This window comes from Macadamia integrifolia, chromosome 7 (genome assembly GCF_013358625.1).
Source record: "Macadamia integrifolia cultivar HAES 741 chromosome 7, SCU_Mint_v3, whole genome shotgun sequence".
Lineage (NCBI taxonomy): Eukaryota > Viridiplantae > Streptophyta > Magnoliopsida > Proteales > Proteaceae > Macadamia > Macadamia integrifolia.
This window is the reverse complement of record NC_056563.1, coordinates 25,512,587-25,526,268: the sequence shown is the minus strand read 5'-3', so window position 1 is coordinate 25,526,268 and position 13,682 is coordinate 25,512,587. Positions and strand designations below refer to the sequence as shown.

Below are 13,682 nucleotides of genomic sequence, written 5' to 3'. Positions count from 1 at the left end.
TTCTTGTGCAGAGGCAGATATTATCTCACAGGAATAATATGGTTACGAATGTTAAGTTACTCTCACCAAAAAAAGTTGCTCAACTATTCTATATTCTGTGGATTTTAATAATGCAACTCAATTTAAGTTGATTTAGGCAGAATTTGGATGGTTTATATAAAGAGGGAGGTGGAAAAGTTGCCACTTTCCATTAATTTTTACTTATAACTCAAATCAAAATATACAACGTTACAACTAGACACAAGGGTTGGTCAAAAGAAATTTGGATCCGCTTATCTTTTGCTTTTAAATGTATTTTTCTATCGCTCTTGTAATAACAAAAATAAAATAACATTAAATGCTCATATATATGATCAAGTGAGATCATAATGCAACAAATCGAAACTCCATAAAAAAATGACCCCACCCGTGATTGGATGCCTGTGTGCAAAATCACCCCACCCCAGATTGCTGTGTGCTTGCTCTGATTGTTCCCTGTGATGACACCGACCAGGTAGCCATTCCAGCTCCAAAATTTAATAAGATTTTGTTGGACAGCTGGCCTTTCCCACGGTTCCACATTAGGGATCTTAAACTTTCCTGAAAACCCACCAACCAAACGGACCTAAGTGACTTGGCCAGTCCTCGCGGTCGACCCAAGGTCCCAAGCATTAGTGCATTACTGGAACAAGACGGAGAGAAAAACAAAAAGGACAATCGACAACATCGCCGGATCGCCTCCTATGCGCCAAACGCCTAAACCCTACTATAAGTGCTAACCCACCGTTCCTTCCTCGTCCTCTCTCCCTGTAGCCGGAAGGAGTGAAGTTCTTCACTGAAGCAGCGAACTAAGCGAAGGTTTTGCCAGTGAACGCCTACGACGTTCGTCACAGCCTCAGTGTAGATCTCCTAAGTCAGCAAACATTCTTCTCTTTTGATTCTTCCAAATTCCAACTGGATGTGTCAAATTCTCGACGTCGATCTTTAACCTATCTCCCAAAATTTGGCTTCTTACTCAATCCTTTGGATTCAGGTGTTGGAGCCTGAGTCTCTCTTACAATCACAATCCTTTCAACTCATTCTTCATCAAAGAAATCAGGGATTCTTGTAATTCCTGAAATTCCCCACTGAGTTCACTTTGTTCTGCCAGGCGCCAACTAAACAAAACCCTCTCGAATTTTCATTGTTTGTTTTTTAAATTTCTGAATTTTCCCATTTCCCCAATTTTTAATTCTGTCAGCGGTTTGACCGGACACAACCGGAACCGGACCCTTTTCACTCTCGTTCTCCGAGTGACCAGAGCTCCTTCTCTCTGCATCCTGTAATCCCTTGACGTCCCCTATTTTTGGGTTATGGCGTCGATGATATTTTCAGATTGTTCTTCGTCAACGACTGCTCATCTTCTTCCATTGGACAGAATGCGCACTTCCGTTTTTGGGTTTCGTCAATCGGTTTCTCTCCATTCCCGTGTGAAGAAATTTAGCCTGAGCTTCGGCACACAGCGTAAACATTTATCATCGACTGTGACTGGTATGAGCCGTCTCTCTCTCTCTCTCTCTCTTCACCTTTTTTTTGGAATCTTTAATTCTAATTCGCCTAAATGAACAGGAAATGGTAGAGATAGATGTAGGGCCTTGTTCTTCATTTTAGATTTAGTTGAGCTATTGCTTTTCTTTCTTATGAGAAGGAAAAACGAAGATGAAATATTTTTGTTATCTGCGAGAGATCAAATTATTTTTCCTTAAATTTCTGGCCTATTGCCCTTTGCTTTACGCGAAAGAATGCCTTTTCCCTCTACTTGCGTTTGTGGTGATTAGTGAGAAAGACAGTGTTGCTGACAGTTGAGCATTCGGACTTGGAGGTGTTCTGCTGAAATATGTAACATTTTTTGGCTTCCCTTGAGTCTTACATAAAGGGAATTAGGAAACGTGATTACTTTGCTTTTGATAAACTTTGGTGTTCGCCAGTGCTTTGTGTCATTTTTTCTTTTCCCTCCAAAGGCTACATTACATATATACACATGATCAGTATAACTGAAAAGCACAGTAGCGAATGCCTTCTTCCTGCAAAAATCGCTACGTTATTTGTAGCCATCCCCCTTCTTTATAAATGGGTTCATTCCTTATTGACCATTACTGATTTTCCCTTTGTGTGAGGTACTGGTAGCATTAAGACAAATCATTAAGGTTGAACTGGCTGGAAATCAAATTAGTGTTTTGGTATGAAATTTTGACAATCAAAAGTTAGGGTTTGCAACTTTGAGCTGCTGGCCTGCCGTTTACTTTGCATGGTATTGAATTTTTTTCCCTACAAAAATTGGTCATTGTAGCCATTTTTTCCTTTAATTGGGATGGTCCGTGATTGTTCACAGACCCATTTCCCCTTTTTCTGAGGTTCTGCAATCACTAAGATGTTCGATAAATGTCAAATTGGTTTGAAGTGAAAGGGCCTGTTTTAGATATAAACAAATTAAGGTATGGCTTTAGCTTCCGATCTGAAATCTCAACAATCAAAAGGTAGGGTTATAACAATGAGGAATTTAGGTTTGAGTTCAGGTTCTTGGCTAGCGGGATGTCCCATAGATTTATCTAGAGTTTAGAGGTCGGTAAAAGATAAAGTTTTCAGGTCTTTTGCAGGTTTTCTGTAGTAAATGGCAGGCAGCCATAGTTGTTAGCTTTGTGTTTTGGGTATTGAGAACCTATGGCCAAAAGCAGGTTTCTTATCCTTTATTTATGCTCTTTTTTTTTATATGGCATTTTGCTTGTCACCTATCTTTTCTTTAATCCACATGTTTTGGAGATTGAATATAAAACACCTTGAGGGACCAAAGAAAAAGATTCTACTGATGTTGTATTATATGATTTATCATTTTTATCTTTTTAAACCTCTTGAAACTTATCAAGCATTTGTATTTTTTTAAGGAACATTGTTAATTTTTTATGCATAGGGAACACAAAATGAGCTAATGTCAAATAAGCAACGTTAGTTATGCTGGGTTGGGTTTAATGGTTGACTAACAATGGAAAGGGTCACTTCTCAACTCAACCTTATCCCAACTAAATGGGATTGGATACATGGATCCTTACCCTTCAATCAACTCTATTTAAAGACATACTTGTTACAGGCCTAACCTATGCATGTCTCTCCTCACCACTTCTCCCAGAGTCATTTTAGGTCTACCCCTAGCTCTTTATTTGAATCGAATCACTATTCCATACTAGAGCACCTAACGACCTCCATTGTATATGGCTATGCCACGTCAAGTTACTTTCTCGCAGCTTATAATTTATCGAAGTTGCTCATCCCAGCTACAATGAGTTTATCTATATAATGTTTCTTAATGGCCCAACATTCCGCACCATACATCATTGCTGGTCGTGTGATTATTCTATAAAATTTTCCTTTAAGTTTTGAAGGAATATGTTGACGATCGATCACACACCACTTCGGACGCACCTTTCCACTTCACTCATACTATTTAATTTCCTCTACGTGACATCATCCTCTATTCTCCTTTTTCTTTTTATTTATAATTGAGTCCAGATACCTAAAATAATCACTTTGCGGAATCTGTCTCTCATCAATTTTCACCTCCTCATTATCCGTCGTATTGTAACTAAAGTTACACACCATATATTCCGTTTTCGTTCTACTTATCTTAGAACCTTTTGATTCCAAGACTGATCTCCATAATTCCAACTTGGTGTTAATCCCTGCTTTTGTCTCTTCCATCAAAACAATATCACCAGAAAAAAACATAGACCATGGCACCTGATCTTGAATGTATCAAGTTAATTCATCTATGTTATGCCCTTACAAATAAGGGCTTAAAGCTAATCCTTGATGTAACTCAATTGTAACTGAGGATTCACTACTTTGTCACCCCACCGGTCTTACACGTGACTAGACCATTATACATATCTTTAACTATGTCCACATATTTACTTAAAACATTTCTCTTCTCTAATGCTTGCCAGATTAACTCTGTAGGGACTTTTTCATAAGCCTTTCTAAGTCAATAAAGACTATATGTAGATCCTTCTTTGCAGTCTCTAAATTAATTTCACTTCTAGCTATTGAAATTAACTTATTAGACACTGGCAGGTCACTAGACTCACTACAGAAATTCAAAATATGAAGGAGATTAAAGAAAGAAATGTAAAAATGAACCTAGGCAATCACACTCTAGGATTCTAAGCGTCATCTAGAAAAATGAAAGAATCAGATCTTCACAGCAAGAACCATTCTTAGAAGAAATAGCAATACAGCATAGTGTTCCCTTTGTCGTCATAATTTGGAAGGGAATGGTAGTATTAGACTCTTGAATGAACTATGGCTCTAAATCAAAGTCCTGTGATAGTTTTTAATTGTAACTCTCTCAAATCATGCAAGATTTTTTATGCCAGATAGTTAACTGAAATTCTTCATACGACATTGAAAGCAAGTAAATGGGACGCCATTAAATGAGATCTGAATAAAAATGTGTGGGACTGAAAAAGGCTGAATTTTTGCTTCTAAAATTAAATAAAGAGCTCAAATCTAGAATTTGAGTGAAACAGAAACACAAAATTAATTCGAATATTAGTAAAATTGACTAGACAGTAGCATCAAACTGAATTCCAAACAAAAATGTTAAGTTCAAAGAGTCAAATTCTGAGAAATGTGATACGGTCCTCTCGCCAATGCTTATGAAGAAGAGGGAATATTATCGGATAATCCTAAGAATTGCATATACAGTGAACCAAAAATGTCCTAGCCACAAAGAGAAATTAAATCAATAAAACGTGGAATCTTATTCTACCAAACTAGTGCCACCTCTTACAAATTTTGACCCATTTCGTGTTATATAAGTCCAGGTGGTCCCACAAGAGAGCCAACCCTCTTTCTGTAAGGTCTATTTTGAAGGACCTCCTCTTGTAATTTTCTCTTTTGAATTGGCTGAATAGACTTACATCTGAGAGGTGGCCTTCTTGGTAGAATTTACATTGTTGTGTAGACCTTCCTCTATCCAACTGGTTAGGGCCAGTCAGAGGTTCCCTTTTCTGTCTATTCTATATGTCCAATAGTCCTATTGGCCAAATGGCACTCCTTATCACAAAAAATCACATGGCTGATCAGCCAACCCTTACTTGGACCTTTACATTTCTGATGAGGGAAATCCTGTTACATCACTCTTTTCTTAGGATGCTTAATGAAGATATTGGGGTTGGGCAATGCTGACCAATTCTAGCAATTTAAATATGTTTATTTGTGATGTTTCGTTTACTTCAGTGATGTTTAATGCGTAGACCTACCCAGATTTAATGAAAATATGGGGACTTAATTGGCTACTTTGTCTTCATTGTTTATTGAACCATTATTTAGAAAATTGGTAATGCTATTGTTAAAGGGAGTGTAATTTTTGTTGATGCACTTGCTTTTGCATGGTGTCATGCTGTCCATTATTTACTAGACTATTATGCCTAATCAAGTGATGCTAGTTATTCCATAATATTTACCTGTAAATTTTGCCCAACCAAAACTGTTTTTATCTAATGGACTTCTCTGCACCGGCATTTACCAATTACCATCTTCTATTGATTTTCTTATACAGTGGCAATGGCTACTGTAACCAATGCAAATGTAATCGATGGAAAATCAATTGCAAAGCAAGTTAGAGATGAAATCACCAGTGAGATATCCAGGATGAAAAGTGCAATCAATGTTGTTCCTGGGCTAGCTGTCATTCTAGTTGGTGATAGGAAGGACTCATCAACCTATGTGCGAAACAAGAAAAAGGCTTGTGAAGCAGTGGGAATCAACTCTTATGAGGTTCATTTGCCTGAGGACTCCACTGAATCAGAAGTGCTCAAGTCTATCTTGAACTTCAATGATGATCCATCTGTTCATGGCATTCTTGTTCAGCTACCCCTACCTTCTGTATGTTTTTCAATCTAATCATCTTTTACCATGGTATTTTCACTTTTTCATTTCATTCTTGTTTAGGGTAGTGATGTATAATAGTAATTATTGGTTTTCTGGAAATAGTCGTTGTATTTGCACTGTTCTGACATCAATGTTTGTGACATTTGAGAACATTCACTTTGATCAGGAACAGTATTAGGTATTTGATGCAGGAATAAGGAAGGGAACCAAGCCAGCTCTGAAAGGGGGTGGGGTGGTGGTGGCTGAGTATACCCAGTTCATGGGCTTAGTCCAATCTATTTTGAACTCATTAATTCGTTCCTACAAGTCATGTAGTTAATTTCATTTATAACTATCCACCTGCGTGTGGGTCTGATTTGTGTTTCAAGTTTAAACTTCTATTTGAATGTCTCCTATTCAGCTTAGTGTTAGTCAGTTAGTTGGTTAGTTGGTTTGGTAGTGGCTTGGTCCAAAAGCATTGTAAGTTCCATTTGTCAGGTACTTTTTGATTAATTGAGATATTTTGTTTGCCTTTGGCATGGGTTCTGTGGGAAGCCCAAGGCCTTAGATGGGTTCTTCCTTTTTTCTTATCCTCTTTCTTCTTGTTTTTTCTCTGTTTTCCTGTGAATTCAGTTTTGATTTGAATCTGTGATCGATTGGTGTTTCTGTGTCTGCTATACTTTTTGGTTTTAACTAATCTATCATCCTTTTTTCTGCTATTATGTTTTTTGATTTAGTCTGGCTGGGTTCTGTCAATTAATTCCTGGTTTTAACAACTTTCCGATGCTCTGTTTTAGAGCTGTTTCTGGACTGAATCAACCCCAACTGTGTGGGATCCACCCTTCAGTTTGGGTTAGAACTTTGGGGCTTTAAGGGTCCCCCAAGAGGACCACTTGATGACTAGTCTAACCTCCAGATCTGGTTTTATTCAAAATCTCCTGATTTCTGCATATTTGGGTTTTGGATTTTTTAATGTTTGCCTAGTTAAATCATATCCAGCCATCAGAGTGGTCTCTAATTTGGGGGTTTGATTGTTCTTACCTTTGGTTTCAATCCAATTCTGGGATTTGATTTAATTTGAGATTTCATATTTTCTGGAACTTCTAGTTCAGTTTTGAATTATTCTAATTACTCTCAATTACTGTCAATCTGCCCGTTAATTCTCTCATATTCTAAAGGGTACTAGTACTTGTTGTGAGGGATTGATTCCTATAGTTTGACCTTCATTTAAGAAGTTTGACTTTTGGGGTTTTGGGCTATTTATTTGGATCCTGCTGCAAAATTGGGTCTAGTAATAGTTACTGGTCTGGTCTTGCATTATCTGGTCATTGGTTAGTAGGTATTACTCTTATTAGTTTGGTTCAAGCCTTGTTTGAATAAGTTAGTCATACTAATTCAGAAAAAAAAGGGGCTTTGCTTGAAGAAGTCTAATGGGTTCAGTGAACTGGTCCACATTTTTAAGTTAACTAAGACAACTTAGTAAATACTCAAGTGTGTTTTATCTAGTGCATTATATGTAAGATGAATAGTCAAGTGTGTGTTATCTAGTACAATTATTGTATGAAAGATGAAGTTTGGGTTTTATGGAAAAAATCAGGGAGGTTCAGTACAAATGTTTGGTTTTTTTAATATTTTGAATTGAATGAGAAGTACCTCATGTACAGGGGTTATTCTTATCAGAAAAATGTTTAGGGTTTATAGTAAAAAAAAAATTAATTCAGCGCTTTTATGTAATTTGAGAAACAAGCTACTACCCACCCCCTGTTTTGGAAAAAAAAAAAAAAACCTGTAAAGATGGTAGTTTGACCTTATCATACAGACATTCATCCATTTGCTAGTATCATCTTTCTTATGTTATAACGTTGGACTGGAATGCTATTGGATGCCTTTTATAATAGTGATGCTTAGAAAGTTTGGGGGGGGGGGGGGGGGAGAAGAAGGTGAAAATGCAATTTGTTAGGAAAGGCATTTACCTAAACTCCTCCATATTTCTTAGGATAATGGATGGAACTAGTATATTCATTAATCTATTTATTTTTACAGAAGCAAATGCACATGCAAAACTGGTACCAATTTTCCACTGTGGAGTATAATATGTAATATGGAGCTTAATTCTCATCCATTAGTGTATCTAAAGGTTATTAGATCTGGTAATTAAAATTTTTGGTATATGAAAGTTATTTTAAGCCTCAGCTTAACAATTCATGATTTTACTTGTAAATTTGATTAGTGAGTTTATCCAAAGATATTTATTTCTGAAGTTAGAGAAAGGAAGAATGGAGCAAAACCATGTCCTTTTCAGAAGTTCTATTCTATAACGGGAATTATCTTGTATGGAAATCCTTTACTGTGCTTGCATCAAAATACAACTTTAGTGATATCACCAGATTGTCCGTTTCGTTATTTCTTTTCTGAAAGGAAAACATGAAACAGTTGTGATTGTACAAAAATTTTGATATCAGTGACATTTTGGTGTGATATTACAAAATTATATCCCTTGTTCTGTGTGGTCCTGGCTGTTTAGGATGATGCTTGGGAAATAAATGGAAGGCACCAGTTCTTTGTTGATTGGAAAGAGAAACAAATTTGGGGAAGGCGGTAGTACAACACATGTTGAGCCTGGCTACATACAAGAAGCGAATGTCTTGACTGTTGATTTATTAAATTTGAAGTCCAATAATCCTTGGGGTTATCAGAGGCCGTAAATGACATAGAATGGACTCTGCGCCTGTAAACATCACTAAACCTTAGACCTTGAACAGTAATGCTGTTAGAAAGTGTGAGACCTAAGTTATTGCTTGAAATTAGCATAAGATCAAGTTGAACCACTGTTGTAAAAAATTGGGGAGGGAATTTGCTGGAAAATGTTGTAAAATCCTAAACTTCCCTTGCAGTAATGGGATAGAATGTATCCTATGAAGATCATTGGTTAAAAGATATGCCCGTTGTGTGGGCACCGGCACACTTGGAGTGTGCTACTCTTCTGCCATTAATTTATTATTCTCTTTCTTGTCTATAGGTAGTTGAAGGGACCCTTGATTAATACTATATTTATTGTCTTTTTGGGTTTTGAGCAGCATATGAATGAGGAAAATGTATTGAATGCTGTCAGTATTGAGAAAGATGTGGATGGCTTCCATCCATTAAACATTGGCCGTCTTGCCATGCGAGGTCGGGAGCCATTGTTTGTTCCATGCACTCCCAAAGGATGCATAGAGTTGCTGCATAGATACGGGGTTGAAATCAAGGGAAAGAGAGCTGTTGTGATTGGTCGTAGCAACATTGTTGGGATGCCAGCTGCCTTGTTGCTTCAGGTAAATTTCTTTTTTTAACCCTGTTATGTCAGAATTTGTTCCATTTTAATGAGCTGATTGCTTTGGTGTTGGCAGAGGGAAGATGCTACCGTTAGTATTGTGCACTCTAGAACCAAAAACCCAGATGAAATCACAAGACAAGCGGACATTATTATCTCTGCTGTAGGGCAACCAAACATGGTGAGAGGAAGTTGGATAAAACCTGGTGCTGTCATTATTGATGTTGGAATTAATCCAGTTGAGGTAACTAGCCCACCTTTTGATCTTTCTGAATTAGTGCATTGTATTCTATGGCATTGCCAATTTCAGCCTTTTCAACCTTTGAGCTTCCACAGACCCGCTTTTGTCTATGTTTGGGGATATCTACATGGAGATAGGAGTGAAGAAAAAAATTCCATTATGCCTTACATCAGTTTAGGGCTCAAACATTGTGGACATGTTACCCACATTATCCTCTTTGCCCAGTTATTAAGTTGACTATAGTAGAAACATGGGTGGATTCCTATATATGGTGTCATACGGTGAAATGAGCCTTGAAATTTAATGTGCCCAGCCCAGAGGATTCCTATCTATTCGACCACTAGGATGGCCCTATAATCCATCCTCATGACTCAAACAAGGGTTCTCTTTCATCCAAAGTAGGCTGCTTTTGTTAAATTCGAAGAATAAAGAAAAATTATTTTCTGTTTTCTTTTATTAAAACTCTGCTGGCTTTTGTTCATTGTTACTAAGAACAGGTTGTATTTGTGACTCAGGATACAAAAAATCCCCGCGGTTACCGCTTGGTTGGTGATGTCTGTTATGAGGACGCATGTAAGATAGCTGCAGCTGTCACTCCTGTTCCTGGTGGAGTTGGTCCGATGACTATAGCTATGCTTCTATCAAATACTCTCATTTCAGCAAAGAGAGCACACAACTTTAAGTGAATATTTTGTGGTTTCAGCAGTTTGGTAAAGGAAATGAGTTCTCAAAATTAGCAATTTTTGCCTTCTTGCTATATTTTGTGCCAATTAGAGCCTGATTTTTCTTGGTTGCTGATCTCAAGACTATAGTTGTAATACTCACCTAAATTAGATAGTATAAGGGAAAAATAAAAGGATGTTTTTGTACATTGTGGTTTGCTTTATATCTTGCTAATCTTGTGTCAGGTTGGTATTGTTTTATGAAAAGTCCTCATATGGCCTCTGGACTTGAACCACCAATAGATTGGTTCCGTAGATTCATGGATCCAAAGATAAATACTTTGAGGCCATAATTCGTGGGTGTGGAAAATTTATAATCATGAAAGAGGATTTCAAGAAAATGATATGCTTAGGGTGGGAGATGGAAATACCATAAACATATTCTGACCCTTGGATACCCTCTTTACAAAATTTTAGGGTTCCTACCCATGTTCTAATCCAGAACTCTATTAACAACAGTCAGTGAATGGAACCAAAGGCTCTTGCAAAGCATTTTACCAAGTGTGCAGCATTTCTACCCAAAAAAAAAAAATGTAGATCATGCGAAAGTGAAACGGAGAAAATTCAGTTGACATCGATACCTAGTTAGAACAAAGGGATTCACGCGGTACTCACTCTCTCTCAAAAAGAATTCGGTTCTTTGGAAAAGACTCCAAATACCCCCAACCTACCTTGTAGCATGTTGATTCATGGAATCCAGTGTTGGCGTGAGGAAGATCGGTAGCTAAATTGAGTATTAGCCAATTGTGTGGAAACGGCGTAAGAGCAGTCAACTTTGAAGCCAAGAATGAGTTCAACTACCACACCATTCGACAGTACTTTTGTCGATTATGACATTCGAAATTTAGACACCCGGGTGAACTGCAGCAACTCTCAAAAGTAAAAAACCTGCCATATTAGGGTTTTCCGGACCCACCCAGCTTGCCAGAGCCGCCTAACCCTTGGGCAGTTCTAGAACATGATCTAGTTGGTGATTAATTTTACCTTCTCTTATTAGAAGTGGATCCAATTAGGGGTGTCAAAAAAGTCCGAGCAACCCAAACCAGCCCTAGCTCACCCTGAGCCCGAACAGGGCTTGGGCTGAGATTTCAGCCCATAGGGTGGGTTGGGGTTGAGATTTTCAAGCCCGAGGCAGGGTTGGGTTGGGCCTGAGTTGAGGTCTCAACCCAACCCGACCGGATCCGACCCAACCCAACCCGATCGTGTTTATCAAGTGTATAATCATATAAACATGCTAATAATTATAAATGGGTACATATAGAAAAATGTCTCTCATTTTTTACAATCTACACATATATGAAAACTTTGGTCTTTGGCCTCTATAATGCATTAAGATCAAGCAACCAAGTAATCGATAGTATTGGGTTGGACTGGATTGGGTTAAACCCAGCCTAATTAGGGTTCATTAGGGCTAGGTAGGGTTGGGCCTGGGCTGAGATGTCCCAACCTGACCTAGGGCTGGGCTGGGCTGGGCTTGGGTTGAGTTAAGAGACCTTAGGGTTGGACTGAATTTTTAACACCCCTAGATCCAACGATATTCCTCTCCACAGAAAAAAAGGAAGGTGTTTGGTTCTAGATCATGATGTTGTGCTTCCTTTTTTATTTGATTATTTCAGCTTAGCGTAAGGTTTGTATCTCAGCCCTCCTTCACAGAAAAATCAATCATAAACTCGAACGTGGTTACTGAATTTGAGTTCCCAAGAAAAGTTGAGTCCCAGAGAGAAGGTCGTTGCAACAAAACTTCTTTACCTGATATCGGAGCTTTGGGAGGAGGAGGCTGATGTTGAATTCATCAAATTTGTATGTATCAAAGGCTGTAAGGAGAGTTTAAGACCGTATGCATTAGAGATCCGGTAAATTACTCCGGATCGGATTGGAGTTGAATGGAATGATCATTGGCCGATTATGACTTGAATTGATTCGATTTCGATTTCTCAAACCTTGGTAGATGCTATACACGATTAGAGTGAAAAACTATTTCGTTGATTCCAAAAGGTAGTGGAGTTGGCAAGGGATCTTCATCCCATGAAACATGTTATTTTGAGTTCGACTCTTCTTATTATCTTGGGGACCACTCACACAGAGTGTTTAGTGTTCTTCACAACTTTTGAAAATTGAATAATTCTCATTCAATCTTGGTATTAATTCAATCTATGTAATTGTGGGGTCAATATGGACCCGTGAAATTAATTATATCGAAGACTTGGATACCCATTTTAAAAGAAAAGAAAAGGTCCCGAAGACTTGGATACCCATTTTAAAAGAAAAGAAATAGACCCGTGTCATTAATCAGACCGAAAGACTTGGATACCCATTTTAAAAGAAAAGAAAAAGTCCCAAAGACTTGGATGCCCATTTTAAAAGAAAAGAATGGGTCTCCGATGGATGTTCTGATGGGACAAAGCGAGAATTTGATTATTAAAGTCTAAGAGTCATTATCGTCAGACTCCAAATCTTCAGTGTCTTTGTCATCTCTCACTTAAAAAAAATAAAAAATAAAAAAATAAAAAATCCTAGATTATCATTCTCTTATATATATATATATATATGCAAAAAAAATAAAAGAAATAAAAGAAAATCAGTCGGATCATCCTCTAATCGATGATCCTCTGCAGCATTGGGGTGTAGTGACTAGTGAGCATCCCACACCTGAGTACTTTGACATGCATCCTAAGGGGTTCCCAACTGTGGGATGTTAACTGCACCCATCCCGTGTTGGAGAAGATCTTGGTGCCTTCTATTGTAATATTTTTTTTTTTGTTGCTCCTTATTTATTTAAAAAAATTTATTGAATGAAATATTCAATACAGGATAACAAAAGGATTTTGAAAAAAAAAAAAAAAAACTATTTATGCAAATTATAATGCTGACTTATTTTTGTAAAAAAAAAAATAAGAAGAAATGACTGATTTATTTTAATTGAAAAAAAATTTAAATATTTTAAAAAATAAAACAACAAGAAGAATTAAATGAAAATGTCAAGAGGTAGGTACCAAAAAAATTTTAAATTAAATTGAGGTGTCATCTCCCATTAAAGAGAGAGATGGAATGAGTCCAGTTCTGCGTTGTTGCTTTGGTTTAGAGAATTCAGACTGGATTTTCCACCCCATAATCCACTCAATCTCAGGTCACTTATTCCATGCAACAAGAAAAAATCACCAGAACCAAGAAAAAGGTTGGGGGTGAAATCCACGGTCTACCCAGACGGCTGAAATTTACAGAAACTTAAATTCTCTGTTCAACGATGCCGTGCTTGACCATATACCGATTGAACTCATTCAAGTTAATCTAAATTCTAAAATGTCAACTTGACTATTTCTCATCTTCCCAGTTCCCACATGAGATAAGTTGAGAGAAAGAAAGCTCGAAAATTTTGATTTTTTTTTTTTACAGAATGAAAAGGAAAACATCTTATCAATTAAAAAAGTTAAAAATTTTGGCTCTCTCGTCAAAGTCATGGCACCTGTCTACCGGTCTCGTCCCGGCATTCCCCATCCCATTTATCCTCTCCCTATATATTAAA

At 37.4% G+C, this 13,682-nt stretch overlaps 1 protein-coding gene across 1 annotated transcript; it reads left to right on the top strand.

The window, feature by feature from the left end:
- The first annotated feature begins 629 nt into the window (after positions 1–629).
- On the top strand, positions 630–10,306 carry LOC122085114 (bifunctional protein FolD 4, chloroplastic). The gene is made up of 5 exons (XM_042653555.1): positions 630–1,509; positions 5,573–5,898; positions 8,961–9,197; positions 9,273–9,440; positions 9,953–10,306. Exons 1-5 carry the CDS (start codon positions 1,332–1,334, stop codon positions 10,121–10,123), a joined length of 1,080 nt encoding a protein of 359 aa, XP_042509489.1. The 5' UTR covers positions 630–1,331; the 3' UTR covers positions 10,124–10,306.
- The last annotated feature ends 3,376 nt before the right edge of the window (positions 10,307–13,682 follow it).

Excerpts from the sequence above, each read along its gene's own strand:
- LOC122085114 (XM_042653555.1), top strand. The coding sequence starts at position 1,332 with ATGGCGTCGATGATATTTTCAGATTGTTCTTCGTCAACGACTGCTCAT. Across the intron at positions 1,510-5,572 it reads TTTATCATCGACTGTGACTG|TGGCAATGGCTACTGTAACC; the intron begins GTATGAGCCGTC and ends TTTCTTATACAG. Across the intron at positions 9,441-9,952 it reads TTGGAATTAATCCAGTTGAG|GATACAAAAAATCCCCGCGG; the intron begins GTAACTAGCCCA and ends TTTGTGACTCAG.